The sequence below is a fragment of the Eufriesea mexicana genome, unplaced genomic scaffold, assembly GCF_001483705.2.
Source record: "Eufriesea mexicana isolate 0111107269 unplaced genomic scaffold, ASM148370v2 scaffold474474834, whole genome shotgun sequence".
NCBI classification, from domain to species: Eukaryota; Metazoa; Arthropoda; class Insecta; order Hymenoptera; family Apidae; genus Eufriesea; species Eufriesea mexicana.
Genome location: NW_016907907.1, coordinates 278924 through 301637, shown reverse-complemented (window position 1 = coordinate 301637; position 22714 = coordinate 278924). Strand labels below are relative to the sequence as shown.

The window sequence follows — 22714 nt, the reverse complement described above, 5'->3', positions numbered from 1 at the left end:
GGGAAAACCACCACCCAGTCACGAAACCACCCCTGTAAGTGTCAGTAGCGTGCCGTCTGTTGTTCCTATTGCCACGAGTTTCCGTTATCCTTAGGCGCCCGTGTTAATTGAGACACGCTTGTGTAACGTCCACAAGGAATATTCTAAATTGGACGAAGATTTAGAGTGATAAAGAAAGATTTATGAAGATTGAACAGCAGAGTGAGAAATAGGTGAAGAAGTTGGGTGATGGGATAATTTTGAACGATCTATGAAATTTCGAATGTAAGTGGTCCTGGTTGATTATTACACTTGGAACTGAGTATAAAATTACGAGGAACTGGAGGGTTTACGAGTTTTCGTTGGCAGAGTTCGCGATACGTTTTTGCTATTTTGGAACTCGAAGATTCCTACTATGATCTGTTGACGAGCAAAGAGTGGAAAGCACTGTCAACACGATTCGATTTAATTTAACGCGACTATTTCGTTTTCCAAACATATTTCATCTTAATTTATGAAGCACGCGACAGAAAAGTTTAACGTGCCATTTAATTACGACCGAACTTACGGCGTAAAAGTTACGAAAGAAATTATGGTAATAACGGCACGGTAATAGAATTTGCTCTTCCTCGTTTCTAATCCCTCTTTTTCCTTCGATAGCCTAGTAAATATTCAATTATCGTGCAAGAAACGATATTGAAAAATAGAGCTGTCTATCTGACAACGTAACTTCGGAATTATTAAGATCGTTGAGCTGAAAAACATTTAATAATTCGGATTCGTTCGGAACGGGCCGATTACGTAGACTTGGGCGGAACGATTTTACTGCCTGATCTTATTGGCTTTCACTTTCAAAATCGCGGTAAAACGCTACGTTTACGTTAATTGTTGTAAAAAGGAAAGGTACAATATGAAAGGTGTAAAACGAACCGAGCGGAACGGAGTCGCGAAAGAACCATGCTCCATGATCTACATAAATTTTTAGCCTTTTTTACGCGTTGAGAGCAAGAAATAAGCGTTGATTAATGTAACCACGGTCGAGACGTTTATACTTTCGTTTCGTTACGATTTCATTTATTTAAAGCCGCGTGAAAAGGAACATATAATTCGAAATTGTACACGTGCCTAAATTTATGTTCCACGTACAATAGAGGTCTCGCTTATCGATGACAAACTGCAGAATTTCTAGTAGAATAGTAATTAGCGTGAAAACTTTCGCTTCAATTGCGGCAACGCGTGTAGTTATTATCTCGTATGTAAGCAAACGTGGATAATTAACCGACTCGTTGTTGTATAAATTTTCGTCGGATCTGTACGTTTGTCGGTCGATTCGAGAAGGCTTTCGCTATTGTGAATTCCGGAAAATGAAGCATTTCACTTCTCGATCTGCGATCCAGCTTTGACCGGGCCCGATTGTTCGCGATGGCTCGAAACGGTTCATGGGAACGGCACCGATCGCACGGCTGAAAATCAGCGAGATTGAATTATGCTTGGTCTGGATCCACGTCGACCAATTTCTCTTTCTCTCTATTAATTCTGTTAGCAATTGTAATTTATAATTCGTAATTTATGACACTATTGTATACGCGTCTGTGTTTCAAAGGTTGACGAATGGTGCTTGTGAAAAATCCATCGCCTTCCCGAGGCGAGAGTCTTCAAAAAGAAAATGCGAAGAAGGATAAGGGAAGGAGTCGCGTGTCTCGCGGCAATAGCCCGGCTGATCAAGCTACCTCTAGGGGAAGTAGTCCAGGAAAGAGCATTTCCGGTGTCAAAGTAGTCGGGAAAAATAGCTTATTACAGTCTCGTGGAAGCGAGTGAGTATACACCGATGTTTAAATCTGATAATTGTATTTTATCCCTATTATTTCGTCGTTATCGGAACACTTCGTTCGATCGATCACTCCGTGAAAAAGGTTTTATAAATGACTTCGCAAAAGGAAGAAATATTAATAATTTGATTAATAACGTTAATAATCTCGTTCTCGTCGTACTTATATTTAGATCATTGAGAAGCGATGTCCCGAGCAGTAATAGCTGAAGCAGTTTTCATACCTTTGGCCAATATAAGGAAAATCACCACGAATAACTCGTGTTAACGCTGTCCGATGGAACATGTACGCTTGCACAACAATTTTGTTTAAGTGGACAGCGTAAGCAAATGTTTACGCAGAAACTATCGACCTGGCTGGACGTTTCTGCGAGAAACTAACGCGTTCAAGCAATCGATGCGAAAATTATTTCTCATTTTCCTTTTCCGCTAAAATACATCGTAAATCGATACTCCACGACAGTGACGGTTTCATTATTGATAACGTTATGAATATTCCATAAATCGAACATACATTATCGTAACATTATCGCCTGTCCGTTTAATACGAGAAGAACGATTTCTTTTTTTTTATCGACTTTCGAGTACGATAATAAAAACATACAGATAATACGAGGCAATAGGAGTTAGCGAGAATCACTTATCATTTACGATTCCAACGATAACACCAAATTCCGTGGATTTTAATCGAATGGAACAATACAAGTGTAAAAATAACGACGAAGAAAAACAAGAGATCGAAAGTAAATGGAGTAATGCAACGATAAATTCGTGGACACTGGAATAACCTGTGCCACGAAAGGGAAGGAAAATGGGTAGGAAAAATATTGACCGATGGAAAACTACCGCACGAAATTATCGCGAATGATACTCGACAGTCGCAACGACATCAGAATATATGTAGAATTGGCTTGTAATTCAGTGGAAGCTATCTAGAATTGAACTCGACAAACGGCGTGTCGTGTAGCGTCGAAAGGGAGACCCACAAATAAGTTGGCGGATGAATCCTGGCAGAGGAATTAGCGAGTCGAATCGTTCGCTCGAGGTTGCCCCGTAGATCCAGGACACAGATAGGTCGATGTAACGCGTCGAAGAAGCTTTGGACTGGTCATTCGATTTAATTTTCCGTCAGGGGTTGGCTGCCCGTGTAAACTCACCTTAATCGTTTCACGTAGTTATACGTACGGACATTGATAGACGCATACGTCGCAATTGCGACACATTTTGATGCCGTGTATCGATTACGGGACCTTGCTGGGTTGTCTCTTTCTGTCGGTCAATATCGCAACGATCGCGAACCGTGCGCCCATGAAAAGAGATCTTCGTGTTCAGACACGTGAAACGTGTACTTTACTCGTGGGTGGGCCTGTTCGGCTATTTTATGGTGGAAAATGGAAAACGGTATAGGGAAAGGTAGACTGAATAATACAGGGAGAAGTAATTCCGTGTTTCTTTTCATTTCCTGCCCTTTTTTCTTGTAAATTCGAGGGGTCAGTTACAATTAAAACTAAACGATTCAGAATTATATATTAATTTACCCTGTTATCAGGGATCTTGGAAAATGCTGACACTATATCAATGAAACGATTTACAACTCGTAGTATTAAAATATTAATTCCGCATTTCCTGTTCAAATAAAAGTATTGCACGCAGAAAAAAAAACGAGGTCGTTGTCAAATAAAGTAACGTTAAAAATAACGATGAGAGTGACTATAATATTGACACATGGTTTATTATCATATAATATCGTCAGACGGTTTCTTTAGCGCCCGATGCAATACGAGTCATGAATGGAATTACAAAGGTGTAGAAGAACAAGCAGGCGTTAGGTCATCAGGAAGTCGTAAACGAGCCAGCGACGCAATGCTTTAATGAAAAAGAAGTATTAACCTTAGATCCAGACAGATAATCCAAAGCACTCGTAATTCCAGAAATCGACCAGCTGGATATAACTCGAATCGATGTACAGTCATCCACGAAATTGAACGTGTTAAGCTTGCACGATTAAACGAATAAATCGCTTAGAATTACGATTTAAATAATAAAAATGCGTTAACCAATGGCACGAATCGGATATACCTATCGACAGGCTTCGTTCAAATTTGTTAGCTTCTCTCGTGAACATATTCGTGGCGTCTGTGAACGAAGGCAATTTGTAAAAGCTTATCGATTTAGCCCTATCGATGCCACACGTGAGCGTTAAGCGTGCGAACCACGTTTTCTATCAAGCTTTTAGTGTAATTATAATTTCCGATTGCGAATATATTAGGAGGCCACGATGCAGGATAAGCTGTCTTTCTTTACACACCCAAGTCGACGTCAAATTTGTTCAACGTCACGTATCTATACACGCAATAACCGTATATGACTTTGTTGCGATTTACACAAAGTAACGTATAACAGTTCTCTTGTTATGATATACGATGCTATAGTTAAATAAGCAAACGCTGTTTTCCCATGCTTTTCTCCAAGTGCATTAACCGTCGATAACGCTTTCCACCGATCAGGGAAATGTGAAAAGTTTCGCGAGACATGCGTGTTTCGTGCACTGTGCATCAACTAAACCTGTGCGCATAATTTTAGACTTTCACGGTTATGGCATCGATATTATCGGTCACGGTTAATACATACTAGACTCGAAGTCTCGAACTTTATAGTGGTAATATCCAGATTAATTTCCTAAAAGAATCAAGATAATTCTTGCACACCCGGAAGAAGACTCGAATTGTAGTACTCGTTTGATTCTGAATTAATGGCGAATAATATTCGAAATAAATTACATCTATCTTCCTCTCTAATTTACTTAATAGCCAGTTACGATTTATAAGATGCAATATTTTGTTATCGTGCACCGTTCCACGTGCGAGCAACAGTCAAAAGTATTGTTTATCCAGGCAATCAATCGCGACTGTCGGTTCGGTAATCAAGCTCCCGTGAATCATTGACTGAGGTCGAAACGATTTTTCAATACTGCGATTAACCCTGTGGTGCAGAAGGAGAAAACGAAATCATAAACGAGCCTGGTCAATCACGCGATTTTTCCTCGACAGTTTCAGTTAGCCCGATTGATTGAACTTCCTCAATTATTTACCCGCCATGATAAAAGGTCAATCATGAAGCTGCCAGATGGGTTACTCCTGTTAAAACGTTCGATCATGGCAGAGAACGACGTTACGGTTCTACAGAAAACTATTAGTACCGACTTGGCATCGTTCGGAAATCATTATCACTCGTCTATCTGTTTGGATTTCAGGACTGGTAGCATCGAGAGGTTGGTAGACGGTGATAAGAGAGTGATCGCCACTAAGCATCTGCTTCCAGAGAACAACATAAATGTTGTCGTCAGGTAATTGGAAAGAAACCCGTAAAATTACTACTTAGAAATTATAAGATTAATTCTCCGTGTTAACGATGCTAACGGTGAAAATAATTTTACAGAGTTCGTCCACTTAGCAGTAAGGAAATTAAGGCCGGCGACGATATGGCCGTGCAATTTCCCGGAGATGGACAGATATACGTGAGCCTACTTCCTTATCTCCCTCTGCTAATACAAATTAATTTGGACTAGAACTAGATAATTCCCTGATTAAGCTATGTCGGCTTCGTGTTCCTGGTCTCCCCTTGTTTAATTAAAAGTAAACGAAATTGTCGTAAATCACGCTGACATTTATCGTCCAATCTTGTACAGTGTGAAGGATTCCCGAGCAGCGGGGACAAGAAGGGCAAATTATTTTCGTACAACGTGGTGTTCGAGCCCACGGCCACTCAGGAGGACATCTTACAATTTTCTGGTATAAAGAAGCTCATCGAAATGGCAGTAGAAGGGTTTAGCTGTACCGCGTTTTGCTACGGCCAAACCGGAAGCGGAAAAACTCATACCCTCACGGGACCTCCAGAAATGGTTAGTGACGAAGGTTCTATAGTGTGCTTCCTAAATGTTTCTCCAACGAGAATTCATCAGTTTTACATAGGTAGCCAGGGCGAGCATGACTTCAGAAACTTCCGCCAGGAATAGTAAAGGGCATTATGAATTATGGATTAAAATAGTCTAGTTGAAGGTCATGTTTGAATATATCAAAAAGGTTAATACTGTTCGACGTGCGTAGATAAGATAATGACTGAGTAGACGAAGCTTGTCTTGTTTGTGCTTGAACAATGTTCTACGCCACTGCAAAAACAAGCTAAATAGTTACTAAAAGCAGTCAAATAATTAACCCTGGCGCTTTACACTAATCCTAATACCTGTACTTTCTTTCATCACGTTTAACATAGCAAAAATCTCTGGGTGATTCATATTTCTCTTCCAAATTGATTCTCTATGTTGGACATAAAATTAAATTAAATTTTCTTTTTGATGAGGAGTTAATAAAAAATTAAGAACTATATTGGAGAAATTTTGTCATATGAATTGCTATTAACTATCAATGAATGTTCTTTTTCCTCAGTTCGAAAGGATGAATCCTTACTCGGAGCAACACGGCTTGGTCTTCCGGTCTTTCGTCTACCTATTTAAATTGTTGCAAGAAAAACAGGAGTGTAACTTCGTGTTGAAAGCCTCCTTTCTGGAAATCTACAATGAGAAGGTCAGTGTACTCGGCGTGGAATTAGGGAATAATATCGAGGTATCTTTTCACAGAGCATCTTTTAACATCGAACCGTAGGTAATAGATCTGTTAAATCCTGGCACGTCGAGGAAACCACTGATGGTTCGATGGAGCAAAAAGACACGAGGCTTCTTCGTCGAGAACCTTTTCACTGTCGATTGCGAGGAACTTGATGACCTTCTGGCGGTTCTCGAAGAAGGTAGTTCTGTTATTGATCTTCACCTTTCACCCTGATAGATGGACTTTAACCCCTTTTAGTTCAATCCTGCACGCAACGCATGTTTCATTGAGGAATCATAAACGTAATAAATTCAATTCGAAAATATATCAAAGGTGTATCCATTCGTTAAAAGAAAAGAATTATTTTGCGAAGTACTAATCGTTAGTATTTCTTTCAAATTAAAAATATATATTTAATATCATGATATTTCAGGAATGAGGAATAGATCAGTCGGCTCGCACAATATGAACGAGCATTCCAGCAGAAGTCATAGCATCCTCACTGTCAGCATCACATCTGAGCAACAGGTGAATCTTCTAATTATCATGTAAGAAAGACCAAGTTATACGAATGTTACCGTTCATAGATGGACAACGGTGTATTTATCTCAAGACAAGGGAAAATCAACTTCGTTGATTTGGCAGGAAGTGAAATGACGAAGAAGACGCAGAGCGAAGGGAAAACTCTGGAAGAAGCTAATAACATTAACAAAAGTCTTATGGTCCTAGGTATAGTTATCAAACACGTTACAATAAATTCCTTATTAAGTTACAGTTGAAGTTGCCAGACAAATTAAGTATTTAAAGTGCTATAGAGTTCCATCAATTTTTATTTTCCTTCTCTACCTAACTCTACTTAAATACCTATTTAAATGGTATTTCCATGGAAGTTCGATATCAAATTAATAGGGTTCAATCGAGTCACGTTTAATATTACGACTCGGGAAATTGATGTTGTCAATTATGCAGAAGTATTGTGAGAATCGATTTTCACGAAAGGGCGCAAGCTTTACCTGCAACATCAACGTCTGTGGAGCAATCGATAAGCCCACGTGGTAGAGTGAATTACGTAAAAACGCGTTTATGTTGCAAAGAAGTTTTTCAAACTTCTTCTGAGATGGACACTTTTTGTTTGCGAAGGTTACTGCATAGCTTCCTTGAGTGATGGAAAACGCAAAGGTGGTCACATTCCGTATCGGGACAGCAAATTGACTAAGCTTCTAGCCGATAGTTTAGCAGGAAACGGTGTTACATTAATGGTAAATCGTATTATTTTCATCGTAGCGGCTGATAGTTATTTAATTATCTATACTCAATAAGTACAGCTAATTAAATAATTTTATTCAACTTTAGGTCGCCTGTGTTTCGCCAGCCAAATCAAACGCGAGCGAAACTCTGAATACTTTGAGGTATGCGGCAAGGGTGAAGAAGATCCGAACGAAACCCATCGTCGTAATGGTAATTGAAGAGATATTAATAAATTAAACAAGTAACATGGGATATAAATAAAATTTGACTTCATAGGACCCTCGAGAAGCTCTGATCCTCAGTCTGAAACGAGAAGTAGGAGCCCTTCAAACGGAAAACGAACATCTGCGGGCAGCTCTTCATTTGAGTGGTGACTCTTCAAATATAATTCGTAGCGAATCGAAAGGTAGGTATCAAATATCAATTAATAAAAATTTAAATTGCAAAAATGATGCAGAATCATAAAATTTTATTATGACGCATTTTTTTAATAAGTTACTAATTCGGTTATATTAAATGAATTTCCGCAGCCGAGAAGAGGGTGCCGTTAACGCCACCGGTAGTAGACTTGGATAAATTGTCCGAAATGGAACGACCGGAATTAAGTCAGTTGATTCACGCATATATTACGGAAAATGAAGCTCTTCGTCGAGAAAATGCAGAGCTATACGCAACAAGAGAGCAAGTGATAAGGGACCAAGAACTCGTCTGCAGAGAAAACGAGAGATTACTAAAGAAACTCGAAGATGTTAACTCGTAAGTATAGCTGGGATTTAAGACGACATTGATATTCAATTAATTCGGCAGGTTTTATTACTGCAGAGTGTGTTGTCGGTCGCCAATCATACCTGCTAGACCTACTTATTCGGCGGAAGTCCTAAACGATAATGAGGACGTACCTGGAGCAACCAACGTTTGGACCAACCCTAATGTGGAACCTACCCCTCTTTCAAGTGTATGTAGAAATATTTAAATCGACAATAATAAATATTTAGGTAGTAAATAAATATCAAAAGTAGTGATATATCCATGTGTCAATTATTTAAATGTATCAATTATATCTGAATATTTTATATAACAAAATAATAATGTTTTAATTTACATATTAGTAATTATTATATATTACGAATTACTAAAGGAACTTATATTTATAGGATATGATTAGGCATGGATTGTACAGATCGGCAAGTAATATGCCAGAAAAGATACAAAAGGAACTGGACAAACGTAGAATCGTTGGTAGTTATAATAATATAGCAGAAGCATACAAAGATAAAAGTCATCACCGTCGGCACAATTCGTGGGATAATGGAAATGGTACAACGAGAATGAGTCCGGATCAAACAGTATCACCGATAGACGTTAATCAGTAAGAAATACCCAATAAATTATCATAATACCATATCCAAAGAATATTCAAATCAGTGAATCCTTAGACTCCTATTGAAGACAAACGAAATGCAAACCGATATTGGAATATATTATCCACATTGTAGACTAGGAGTTTTGTTAATGTTCAGTTAAACTAGACCTTTCAATATTCGCACGTTGTTAATGTGAAATAAAATATTTGAAATTTTGGCCAAGTTTACCAGGATATCGACTAACTTTTGTCTGCAATGTGTTGCTCCATCTGATATAGTCGGTACCATTCTATCTACTAATTAAAGGAACGCGTGGTAACAGGTATAAAAAGGCGAGCATACGTCGCACCTCTACAGTCCCTGAAGAACGAAGACCATCAGAGACCAACGATCTCTTAGGCGAACCGGTTCAACCGACTGATCATTCGTACAATGAATCCTCAGACTCAATCCTTAGCAGTCCTCTGGAAATGGTAAATTCTACGCCGGATACAGCTGAATCAGAGGCGCCAACGGCGCCATTTCCGGCAGTATCGCATATGTTATCGCGGTTCGGCACTCCAGAACCCGAAGACCATGAAACGACACCAAGGAAATCCAAAGAAAAAGAGGATGAAACCACTCAAAGAGCGTTTGGTAGTCCAATACCAATTGACGAGGACAAGCCTCTTTGAACATTCGAAGCAATAAGCACAATAGTCGATGATATATTTTAATCATAATGACCTGTGTTAAAGGTCAAAGGCATTGCGTCGGTTACGGGGATGAAAAAATGAATTGGGAAAGATGCGAAAATTAATCGATAATTTGATTGATAACTTCTGGTAGTAGAAGAAAGGGAAAAGCTATTTTGAATGAGTAAACATAATTTAATGACGGATGTTGTATGCGTTGATGATTAGTGATGTAGGATTGACAAAAATAAGATGTATGTATGTTTCTCAAATTATGACACAGTAATATCATGTTTTTAAAGTGACAAAAATATGTAGTTTGTATAGTCGAGATATTATTTCTGTGTATAAAAGCATATAATTATATATGAGCTCAAACGTGAATACTTGAAGGTCTGTGGTTTTTCGAAATGGAAGGAAAATTTAGATTGTCGATATAAATCACTGAATTCTACCTCTGAATAGTATAAAACGAAATATTCTGTAATGGCAAAGGTATGGACCAAATAACGTACAATAAAGTATTTGATTGTTTTGTCAATCATTATTTCTTATTACTTAATCATTTATAGCTAAACACTAAATAGTTTGTTGAATTATACCTTTCTCCCTTGAATTGGATCATTCTGGACATTATAACTCGATTATTGAATATTGTTAAAAATAGTATGTTCGATACAAAAGAAAGCACTTTGAACGTATAAACTGGGACAAACGTTAAGAAAACATTGTTTTCTCTCTCTCTTTTTCCGATAAGAAAAATCTATAGAAAGACACATGACCTAATATGTTCGTTATCGACACGAACAAAGTATGTAATTCTACAATTGCGTGCTAATAATTCATCCATGATGCATACATAATTTATTAGATATGCATCTTGCCACGTCAGATAAGTGAAAACATAAAATTGGTAGGTTAGAGACGATTATCGTCTGCGATAATTCATATGTAGAGGGCGCTTGTGAAGTAAGTCCAATGTAGAATTTTAGGGACAAATTATTTATTGGTTGGAGTCATTTCAACTACAATTAGTACATGGCACGAACAACCAATCATTTTTAACTGTTTAACAAAACTGTTTTCCTATTCGCTTGTTTTGTACACCAATGAACAGATCGGATTCAAATGTAAAATTCATGATGTAACGTTAACCAACGATGTTGCAACAGAAAAAGAAAGAAGCAACATAGTGCAAAATTTCGTCGTGGAAATGATCAATCCGTTCTCTCGTTTCATTATTTTATCACACCTTACCTCAAAAATTAATAAGCAAAATTACAAATTAAAAAGAGAAACCCCTTTGTTTCACGAGGAAGGCGGTATCGCTGTTTTACCGATCGGACAAATCCCCATCCCCACTTTATCGAGGAAGCATCGACATTGCGATTGCTGCTGGTGCGACTGCGAGAGAGCAGCAACAGAGCGGATGAAAGAACGAGAATCATTCTTGGATGGACAGTGGAATCGTGGTAGAGTGCGGGTACAGTTTCGAAAGGGTAAACTGGAAACGACGAAGAACGGTGAACAGGAGAGAGGTGCGGCGAGAGAGAGAGCGGGCGCGTGTGGCAAGGTCGGTGCGTGCGGTGAAGTTACGGGCTTTATTAAAGTGCAGTCGGCCGGGTTGAAAAACAATCGACGGACATAATACGGCGCCCCGTGAAGTCCGATGTCTAGTGCTGAGGTGGTGGAGAGCTCCGTTGACCCCCCAGCTAAGAAGCGACGCGTTGCTGCCACCACGGGAGGAGCCGACGACTCGACGACGATCGCAGACATGGCGAAAAATGGCTCGACATCCCGGGCCTCTACCGAAATTGACGAGGGTCTATACTCCAGGCAGCTCTACGTTCTCGGCCATGACGCCATGCGTCGCATGGCATCCTCCGATGTCCTGATATCCGGTCTTGGCGGACTCGGCGTGGAAATTGCCAAGAACGTCATCCTCAGCGGCGTCAAGTCCGTTACCTTGCACGATGACGCGTTGTGCCAGATTTCAGACCTCGGTTCGCAGTTCTATCTTACCGAGGCGGACATAGGTGAGTGTTCAGACCCGCGAATCACGAAACACATGAGCTTCTTCAATACCAATAATTTTCCATTGTGATCTTGACATCGGGTTTTCGTGAATTCTGTCAATTATGATCGTGTTATCCTACGCGGCGATGATATGACGAATCATACTGTTCATCAGTATTATTGTAAAACATTTTCTTTAAATAGGTACACCTTCTATCTTGTATATTTCAAATGCAAATGGTAGAAATTATGTGGATATTACTGTGACTAATGTATCTCTATATATATATATATATCTTTATAGAATTTATCCTTTCTTTTTATGTTATGAACAAACTTAATAATAATAATGTTTAATTACAATTGTATATAACATTTAATTATAATTAAATGCAATACATATTTCATTATAGAGTAAGATTAAATTGTTGTATTTCTGGTTTTAGGTAAAAATCGAGCTGTTGCCTGTTGTCAACGCTTGTCTGAGTTAAATAATTATGTCCCTACACGTCATTATTCTGGGCCTTTAACTGATTCTTATATCAAGAAGTTCAAAGTTGTGGTTCTGACTGAAACTACATTGAAAGAACAAATGCGTATATCTAAGATTACTCATGAAAATGATATAGCACTTATTATAGCAGATACTAGAGGCCTATTTTCTCAGGTCTTTTGTGATTTTGGAGAAAAGTTTACAGTAGTTGATACTAATGGTGAACCACCTGTAAGTGCAATGGTTGCTAGTATTTCACAAGATGCCGAAGGTGTTGTTACTTGTTTAGATGATACACGCCATGGCATGGAAGATAGTGACTATGTAACCTTTTCTGAAGTCCAGGGAATGACAGAATTGAACGGTTGTGATCCAATAAAAATAAAAGTTCTTGGTCCATATACTTTTAGCATTGGAGATACATCCAAGTACTCAGAATATATTCGGGGTGGTATAGTAACACAAGTAAAAATGCCAAAGACTATACATTTTGCTCCTTTGAAAGATGCTTTGAAAGAACCAAAATTCCAGATTACTGATTTTGGAAAGTTTGATTACCCAGAACAAATACATTTGGCTTTTATGGTGTTACACAATTATGTGGAAGAAAATGGAAAATTCCCTCGACCATGGAATCAAGAAGATGCAAACAAATTCTTAAATCTAGCTAAAACCGTGAATGAGCAAGTTGGCAATGAAACTGAAATAAATGCAGAGCTGTTTGAAACATTTGCTAAAATATGTTCTGGAAATTTGAATCCAATGAATGCTACCATTGGAGGAATTGTAGCTCAAGAGGTGATGAAGGCTTGTTCTGGAAAGTTCCATCCTATATTCCAATGGCTGTACTTCGATGCTATCGAATGTCTGCCTGTGGATCGATCAGAACTCACAGAAGAAGATTGTTGTTCTACTGGATCACGTTATGATTCACAAATTGCTGTTTTCGGACGAAAATTCCAGTCAAAAATTGGAAGCTTAAAATACTTTGTTGTAGGAGCAGGAGCTATTGGATGTGAATTGCTCAAGAACTTTGCAATGTTAGGTGTTGGTGCTGAGAATGGTAACGTGATAGTAACTGATATGGATTTAATAGAAAAATCTAATTTGAACAGACAGTTCTTATTTAGACCATCTGATGTACAACAATCTAAATCATCAACAGCAGCTAGAGTTATAAAGAGTATGAATCCAGACATGAAAGTGATTGCTCATGAAAATAGAGTTTGTCCTGAAACAGAGAAAATATATAATGATGACTTTTTTGAAGTCTTAGATGGAGTAGCAAATGCATTAGATAATGTTAACGCGCGTATTTACATGGATCGTCGGTGTGTATATTATAGGAAGCCTCTCTTGGAATCTGGTACACTAGGTACTAAGGGTAACACCCAAGTTGTTGTTCCATTCTTAACTGAATCATACAGCTCCTCTCAAGATCCACCAGAAAAGAGTATACCAATTTGTACGCTAAAAAATTTCCCTAATGCTATAGAACATACTCTGCAATGGGCCAGAGATAATTTCGAAGGTTTATTCCGTCAAGCTGCCGAAAACGCCGCTCAATATATATCCGATCCACAATTTGTGGAGAGAACGCTAAAACTGCCTGGGGTTCAACCTCTAGAAGTATTAGAATCTGTTAAGACAGCCTTGGTTGATGAGAGACCAAAATCATTTACTGATTGTATTGTATGGGCTCGTTGCCACTGGCAAGAACAATATAGCAATCAAATCAGACAACTTTTGTTCAATTTTCCTCCTGATCAAGTGACATCTAGTGGTCAATCATTTTGGTCTGGGCCTAAACGATGCCCTGAACCACTTACATTTAATGTCAATGATCCACTACATTTAGACTATATTGTAGCTGCTGCTAACTTAAAGGCAAAAGTGTATGGTATTCCCATTAACAGAAATCGAGAAGAAATCGCTAGGATCGTTAGCAATGTTCAAGTGCCGGATTTCTCACCGAAATCTGGAGTGAAGATTGCGGAAACAGATTCGCAGGTACAGGTGTCCAATGGTAGCGGGAATATTGATCATGAGAGACTCAGTCAATTGCAAGAAGAACTGCCAAGAGTTGAAGATCTGAATGGTTTGATAATCCATCCACAAGAATTTGAAAAGGATGATGATACCAACTTCCACATAGATTTTATTGTGGCTGCTTCAAATCTTCGCGCTACGAACTACAAAATTCCATCCGCTGATAGACACAAAAGTAAACTAATTGCTGGTAAAATAATACCAGCCATTGCTACTACTACTTCAGTGGTGGCAGGTTTAGTTTGCCTTGAACTTATTAAGTTGACTCGTGGCGTGAAGGATCTGTCTGTCTATAAGAATGGTTTCGTTAACTTGGCTCTACCATTCTTTGGCTTCTCCGAACCTATCTCTCCACCAAAATTGAAATACTATGACACAGAATGGACGCTATGGGACCGATTTGAAGTAAAAGGAGAATTAACGCTGAAAGAATTCTTGGATTACTTCAAAGAACATCACAATCTGGAGGTTACTATGTTGTCTCAAGGTGTTTGTATGCTTTATTCATTTTTCATGGCAAAGCCTAAATGCCAAGAGCGTATGGGTCTTTTGATGTCTGAAGTAGTTAAGAAGGTGTCAAAAAAGAAGTTGGAGAGTCATGTACGCGCGTTGGTATTCGAACTCTGCTGTAACGACACCGATGGCTTTGATGTGGAAGTTCCATATGTTCGCTATACCTTGCCGTAAAATACGTTAATGTCACCAGGATAACGAGAGATGTCTACTTAACTGACTTAGCCGTAGTAATTTCCACAAATTTCTATTTTACAATACGATACAGGAGAATATTACTCTTTCTCTACATAAGGTTCTCAAAGTTAAAAAAAAAAGATTCATTTTTATCGTCGATGCTTTGTAGCATTTATAATAGCAAGGGATCGTAGATCCACTGAGTTCGTCTTACTATGATCTCCCTTTTTGCTAAATATCGGATTTAGGGCTCCAACTATTTGTTTTCTTTTTCTCTATTACTTCCAGTTATCTTCATTTAAATTGGTTTAATGGTAATCATAAAATTTGTTACATATACTTTTGTCTTTCTTAACAAGCTATATTTTCAAATATAAAAATAAATTAGCTCTAAGATAATTCAAACTGTTAATAAAAGAGATATAAAAAAATGAAAATTTGTACAAGAGAATCTACAATCTTATGCTGTTTATAAAATGATTGAGAAAAAAAAGTGGAAAGTATCACGAAAATATTACAAAAAGTTTAGTCCATATTGGATCATAAAGGGAACTGTCATGGTAAGAATTTTCTTTAGGACTCACACTTCACAATTTAATGTATAGGATCGAAATGTAAATTATTAAATGATAACTCAATGATCCTTAGAGGAATAACACTAACACATTTAACATAAACCATAGATAAACTTGAACAATAAAAGTCGGACGCAAATGTATCTTGCCTTTGTCGTATAACTTTTCTTTTTTCATTTTCTATTTACTGTTACTATTTTTATTTTTATTTTTATTAGAGGCGCGTACGAAATTGAAGAAAAAAAAAAGATCAAATGTTGCCCTCCTTCCCGTTTTTGCTCCAATATGCTCTTGCTATTGAACTCGATATTTTAGTATTTTATATAATCTATACGTTATCAATGATTTTCATTTGTCCGCTTTACTTTTTAAACACCGAATACACTATTGGCTAAGGCTGTTTGTTGTTATAAGGGATACTGCATTTAAATTTTAAGAACAAATATTTGGAAAGAAGCTTCAAAAAAAAATTGCACATTTTAGACCAAGGAATACAAGAAGAAAAAAAGGAAGATATTTTGTTAATTTTAGGATAATGCGGATATTTATTGTATTATGTTATCAATAGATAATAAATAGATGTGTTTGGATTTCAAGAAACATGAGAAATATAGTAATGAAAATAAAATATGGATGTTTTTTTATCCTTTCTATGGTTAATTAAAATTTAAAAAAAATATATATATACATAATATGAAAAATAAAATTCTCGTTACTTTTTAATATTCTTGATTTTAAGTAAAATAAAATTTGGTCAATATTTTGTAATGCGTATGTATGGTCCTCGAAGAATTTACGCGGGAACAGCTTAAGGAAATTGAGTCTCAAAATGGCACAACGTAGTATAATGTATGTAACCTTAAAAAGTTAAGAATTTAATTCTTATTGATTTAATTCTTATTATTGTATTTAAGTAAACATAAGTTTGAGCACTAATTCAATTTGTTTTTGATTTTTTTTATCATCTGACAGGTCTTTTTTCACAAAGGTAAATGCGAAACATGAAACTGAATCTACTAATGTAAGGTACGTTAATTATTTATAAGATTATGATTATGTTTCGTCGCATTGCACTTAATGTGAAATTAAATGAATTTAGTAACAATTGTTCACGTATGATATTTATACACAAACAATCGAAATTAAATAATTTTCTTTATTCAATTATAAATAATGTTAATCGAATACACAGTGACAGCAAAGTTGTTAAAAACGAAGATCAAGACAGTCCAGGAAATGCTAAACGAAAAAGAAACGAAAGCGGGAGTAGCATCGAAAGTACCAGGTAATTAAATTGAATTACATGAGTGACTATTATGAAGTGCCTTAAATAATGTACTATAGTTTTCTTTTTCAAAGTAGTAAGAGTTATTAGTATAAGATTATCTCTTACAATTTTGAAATTTTTGTTTTTATTGATAGATAAAATAATGTAAGATATTCATGTAAGATGTTCATCACAATTTCTTTTAGTCCTTCTCCTATCAAAAAATTTGAAGATTCTGTGAAAGAGAAGTCAACAGTGAAATCTCCTTCACCATTGAAGAAAGCAAATGGTAAAATGTGCAACTGATTGAGTACAATTTTAGTTTTTCAACATTCTTGATATTATACTTACATTTCAGGAACACCAAAAATTAAACTATCGCCTGCTCTTACAGCTAAGAAAGATGAAAAGAAAACAGCTAAAACCCCACATACTGTTTCTAAAAGGAAAAAGAAAGATGATGAAGGAACAAAAACTTCGAAGAAGAGTAATACGAAAAGGAAATTAAATGACAAGTTAAATGTGGTGGAACAAAAAGAAAATGAAATGATTACAGAAAATAAACCTGAATCAAGTCCTGAATTTTCAAAGTCTTCTCCTCAAGAAATAAAAAGTAAATCAAATTTAAAAAATAGTAAAAAAAAAGTTGTTAAAAAAAGGTCAAGAATAATAGCACCTGTTGATGATTCTAGTGATGAAGAGGAGCATATTGTAGTATGTATAATTCTATAAATATCTTGATGTGTAAATGGATATAATTGTTAACATTTATACATAATAATTCATAGTTGCCTGATAGCCCACAAAAAGAAAATCTTGATACAGAAAGGAAACATTCAGTTAATAAAAACGAAAAATCTAATGAAACGGCATCAAACAGTACAGAAAAAAATGGAAAAGAAGAAAAGGAAGAAGAACACAGTACAGAAAAGCCTGTTAAGAAAATCCATAATTTTTTTGGTATTTAATTTACTATTGTGTCAATAAATAAGTAAATAAATAATTACCTTGACATAATTAATATTTTTAGCTCCAAAAGAGAAAGAAGATACAAAGAATACTGATGAAGATAAAAAAAAGTCTTCCAATCATTCCTATAATCCTAGTATCTCAAATTATGATCCGATAAATGATGCATGTTGGAAACAGGGTGAAAAGTGTGTATTGTATTTTTCATAGTATATTATATTTGCACTGATAAAAAAAATCGTTTCATTTTTTATAGGGTACCATACATTGCGTTGACACGTACACTAGAACTGATTGAAAATACTAGTGCTCGATTAAAGATGATAGAAATTTTATCAAATTATTTCCGATCTGTTATGGTTTTAAGTCCAGATGATTTAGTTCCAAGCATATATTTATGTCTCAATCAGTTAGCACCTGCTTATGAAGGTAAGTAGTATTACATACATATATTGTTTTCTGTTTTAAAGTAATATATACTTCTGTTTCAGGAATTGAATTGGGTGTGGCAGAAACGAATTTAATGAAAGCTATAGCGCAATGTACTGGTAGAACTCTATCTCAAATTAAAGCAGATGTCCAAGTGGTTGGAGATTTGGGCATTGTAGCAGAAGGAAGTCGTTCTAATCAAAGAACTATGTTTCAACCTGCTCCATTAACAGTATCAAATGTATATGCTAAATTAAAAGAGATCGCACAAATGACTGGTTCTGCGGTACGATATTTGTTAATATCATTCAATGTTGTTCATTTTAAAGAATCTCTTGTATATCATCTTTGGGATATAAATATTTAGATCGCGATACAAATACGTATTTAACTTTTCATGGAAACGGAAATATTGTTTTTAAATTATAAATAATTAACACTTGTTGACAGCACTAACAATTTAAGATATGTATCTTTATTTGGGCTAATATTTTTATTGTATTAGTATAATTTCTTTTCTTTTTACAGTCTTTAACTAAGAAATTGGATAAAATTCAATCACTTTTTGTAGCATGTCGTTTTACTGAAGCAAGATATTTGATTCGGTCTTTAGGCGGTAAACTTCGAATTGGTTTAGCGGAACAGTCAGTATTACAAGTAAGTATATTTATATTACATTATAATAGAAACATATAATTATAGATAAATATCTACAGGCTATAGCATTAGCGTGTACTATGACACCACCGAAGCAAAAGTTCCCACCGGAAATTTTAAATGCGAGTAAAAAGATGTCAAACGATACCTTTAAACAAAAATATGATGAAACTGCACTTATTATTAAAACAACATATTGGTAAATATTTATTTTTATTCTAAATATTTGAATTTGTTTTTCAGTTTATAGTGTATGTAATATGTATTTTTAGCGAATGTCCAAATTATGACAAAATAATCCCTATTTTATTAAAAGAGGGAGTTAATGAATTACCAAATAAATGCAAAATTACACCTGGAATACCTATGAAACCGATGTTGGCGCATCCTACTAAAGGTGTGCAAGAAGTACTGACGCGTTTCGAAGGATTGAAGTTTACTTGTGAATGGAAATATGATGGAGAAAGAGCACAGGTTTATTGTTGTTTTTTCATAATCATTTATAGTATAAAAATATATCGTGAGAAGAAGGAATATTTAAGTGTCATAAATATTTTACAGATTCATTTAGCAGAGGATGATAAAATTAGTATTTATAGTAGAAATCAAGAAAATAATACTACGAAATATCCTGATATTATAGGACGATTTAAAAATACCCGAGGAGAAAGAGTCAAAAGTTGCATTCTTGATTGCGAAGCAGTAGCTTGGGATACCGAAAATAAGCAAATTCTGCCTTTCCAAATACTCAGTACAAGAAAGCGCAAGGTATTGTAAAATGTAGAAAAAAGAAGAAAATTAAAAAACTTTTGCGTATATTTTTGCTTTACAGGATGCGAGTGAAGCAGATATTAAAGTTCAAGTATGTGTGTTTATGTTTGATCTTTTATATTTTAATGGAGAATCGTTAGTAAAAGAACCTTTTATAAAACGTCGTGAGTTATTGAAAGACAATTTCAAAGAAGTAAATGGGGAATGGAGATTTGCAACTAGTTTAGATACTTCAACAATGGAACAAGTGCAAGATTTCTTAGATGAATCAGTGAAAGGTTAGTATATATCTATTTAAAAATAAATTATTTAAAAAAATATATATGATAATATTTAATAGGTAATTGCGAGGGTCTTATGGTGAAAACTTTAGAACAAGACGCAACATATGAGATTGCTAAACGTTCTCGAAATTGGTTAAAATTGAAGAAAGATTATTTAGATGGCGTAGGAGATACATTAGATGTAGTAGTTATTGGTGGCTATATAGGAAAAGGAAAAAGGACTGGAACTTATGGAGGATTTCTTTTGGCTTGTTATGATCAAGAAAATGAAGAATATCAAAGTATTTGTAAGGTAAATATGATTAATATGATAATAACTTTTCTTTACTTTCAGATAAAGATTTTAATGTTTCATATATTTCTTGCCTAATCAGATTGGTACTGGATTTAGTGAAGAGGATCTCCAAAAGCACACTGAGTTCTTTAAAGAACATATAATATCACAAACTAAGTCGTACTATCGTTACGATTCATCTCTCGAACCCGATCATTGGTTCGAACCCGTCCAAGTTTGGGAAATTAAGTGTGCAGATTTATCTTTATCACCTGTACATAAAGCAGCTGTTGGTATAGTTGACCCCGAGAAAGGGATATCTTTGCGATTTCCGCGTTTTATTCGCATTCGGGATGATAAACCTAGCGAAGAGTCTACATCTGCGCAACAAGTTGCAGATATGTATAACAATCAAGAGCAGATAAAAAATCAAGCAACTTCAACGAAAGTGGCTGAAGAAGATTTTTACTGAATTTTATATCTAACTAAACTTATTTTAAATAAATGGAATCAGTTTACACTTTTTTTTTAAATAAATCATTAGAATATGGTATTTGTTATAAAATAGATTATTTTGTATTTAACGTAGCTATGTACAATTGGAATATTTTCGAATATACATATTTGTACGAAAAAACGCCGTAAATCACAATACGAAGAAATTGTTCTTTCATTAGTTGGGTTGTAATATATGATTTACATATTTATCAGAAAAAATGAAAAAAGAAATATACATATGACGCTTGTCATTATAATCACAGATATACCCATAAATAATAAGTTTCTCAATTTGAAAAGGTATACTATACAAGATTGCAAAAAAAAACAAATTTTTTGTAATTTCTCAATGTACCCAGTTTTACTGAATTGGTTTTCTAACCTTAAGTGTTTTCGAGTACAATGAAAGTTGAACAACAAATGATGTCGGATACGGTTAATCAGAAGTTATTTTATAATACCGTATTGTCACAAACGTTCTCTTTTGACGGAAATAATTTATTAGCTGGAAATATTTATGGAGATGTTGCAGTTTTTGAGTAAGTAGATATTTGATTAAAGAAGACAATAATATGTAAATGTAGGTTAGGTTGATATTAAAACGAAAAGATAAACGATTTTTTACATAATAATCAATATTTAAAACTATCAGAAAGTCTTGCTTAATATTCAGAAATCTTAGATAATGTTAAAATAAGTATTAAAATGTAGTTTATTTTTCTATTAGAAAATTTCTTTTTGTAGGTTGTCAAAAACTTTGGGACCACACAAAGTGGAAGAAAATGAATTACAAGGTCCCAATTATCGTTTCACCGCTCATTCCAATCAACAGGTAGAAAGTATGGTATCAACAGACAATTTTTTAATAACGGGTACATCAGGAGAAATATGTGGATGGGATTGGAAAACAGTTACTTCAAGTAAAGCTCCAAAAAGTAAAGTTTCATGGACCATACACCTTCCAGTTAATAAGTGAGACTATCTAGTTAAATCTTAAATGTTATCACAGCAATTTACAATATTTAGCAACAATATTTTATTTCTAGGGACAGCTATGAAAAACCAGATGTAAATTATTTAGTATATTCCAAATCGAACAACCTTCTATATGCTGGTTGTGGTGATAACAATATTTATGTAATTACTCTAGAAGATGGTAGAATATTAAGAAGTTTAGAAGGACACACAGACTATATTCATTGCTTATCTTTAATGTATGTATCATACAATTATTAACATTGCATAGCTTTTCTATAAGGCAATTCTTTGTTTAGGGGTCATCAATTAGCTTCATGCAGCGAAGATGGAACAGTGAGGTTATGGGATTTACGAAAAAGAGAAAACACTAATATATTAACCCCTCATTTAGTAGACAAAGTTGCCAGACCAGGATTAGGTAAATGGATTGGTGCCATAGATTTTACAGAGGATTGGCTGGTATTTATTCCCTTCTGTTATTCTTTTTCTTCTTCTATAGAATGTGTAATCAATTATAATATAACGATAAAGAAAATCTATATAGCATAATTGTTTAGTTATGTGGAGGTGGTCCAAGTTTATCTTTATGGCATATGCGTACTATGGAAGCAGCCACTGTATTCGAGCTTCCGGATGAAGGTATCCATGTAGCAAATATCTATGAAGAGCGAGTAATAGCTGCTGGTACAGCACCTCACGTTTATCACCTAACTTACCAAGGAGAAATGTTAGCAAAAGTGCCAACTTCTAGCAATACTGTGTACAGTATTATTTATCAAGAAACACCACAAAAAGTATTTAGCATAGCTGGTTCATCGAATAACCTTGATATTTGTACAAATTTTAATTATCGCGAATTAATGTTAAAGTTTGCGTGATAAAAGCGAAAGATTAAAATTAAAGTCTACAAAATGATACATAGAAGGAAACGATCTCATTAAGTACATATATATTTTTTAATAAATATATTAATACAATGTGCATTTTATAAAATATGATATAAAACTTTTTACAAATATACAAGTATTTATTTGTTAGTTGTGATTTCTTGTAATGCGGTCGTCCTC

At 35.3% G+C, this 22714-nt stretch overlaps 4 protein-coding genes across 4 annotated transcripts; all 4 read left to right on the top strand.

Moving 5' to 3' along the window:
- The first annotated feature begins 1590 nt into the window (after positions 1-1590).
- Positions 1591-9697, top strand: LOC108555508 (kinesin-like protein KIF12). The gene is made up of 15 exons (XM_017911171.1): positions 1591-1793; positions 5061-5153; positions 5246-5324; positions 5496-5708; positions 6253-6390; positions 6469-6610; positions 6845-6939; positions 6999-7140; positions 7552-7670; positions 7765-7869; positions 7936-8065; positions 8190-8415; positions 8467-8614; positions 8814-9028; positions 9346-9697. The coding sequence occupies exons 1-15, from the start codon at positions 1591-1593 to the stop codon at positions 9695-9697; spliced, it is 2400 nt and encodes a 799-aa protein (XP_017766660.1).
- A 1364-nt stretch (positions 9698-11061) lies between these two features.
- Uba1 (ubiquitin-like activating enzyme 1) lies at positions 11062-15196 on the top strand. The gene is made up of 2 exons (XM_017911586.1): positions 11062-11733; positions 12160-15196. Exons 1-2 carry the CDS (start codon positions 11367-11369, stop codon positions 14940-14942), a joined length of 3150 nt encoding a protein of 1049 aa, XP_017767075.1. The 5' UTR covers positions 11062-11366; the 3' UTR covers positions 14943-15196.
- A 1379-nt stretch (positions 15197-16575) lies between these two features.
- Positions 16576-20643, top strand: DNAlig1 (DNA ligase 1). Its single transcript, XM_017911085.1, has 14 exons — positions 16576-16805; positions 16994-17076; positions 17146-17501; positions 17576-17747; positions 17818-17944; positions 18013-18185; positions 18248-18471; positions 18714-18842; positions 18902-19041; positions 19115-19316; positions 19404-19610; positions 19675-19891; positions 19954-20189; positions 20272-20643. The coding sequence occupies exons 1-14, from the start codon at positions 16576-16578 to the stop codon at positions 20641-20643; spliced, it is 2868 nt and encodes a 955-aa protein (XP_017766574.1).
- Positions 20644-21064: 421 nt separating this feature from the next.
- On the top strand, positions 21065-22525 carry thoc6 (THO complex subunit 6). The gene is made up of 5 exons (XM_017911209.1): positions 21065-21208; positions 21414-21641; positions 21716-21883; positions 21944-22106; positions 22205-22525. The coding sequence occupies exons 1-5, from the start codon at positions 21072-21074 to the stop codon at positions 22523-22525; spliced, it is 1017 nt and encodes a 338-aa protein (XP_017766698.1). The 5' UTR covers positions 21065-21071.
- The last annotated feature ends 189 nt before the right edge of the window (positions 22526-22714 follow it).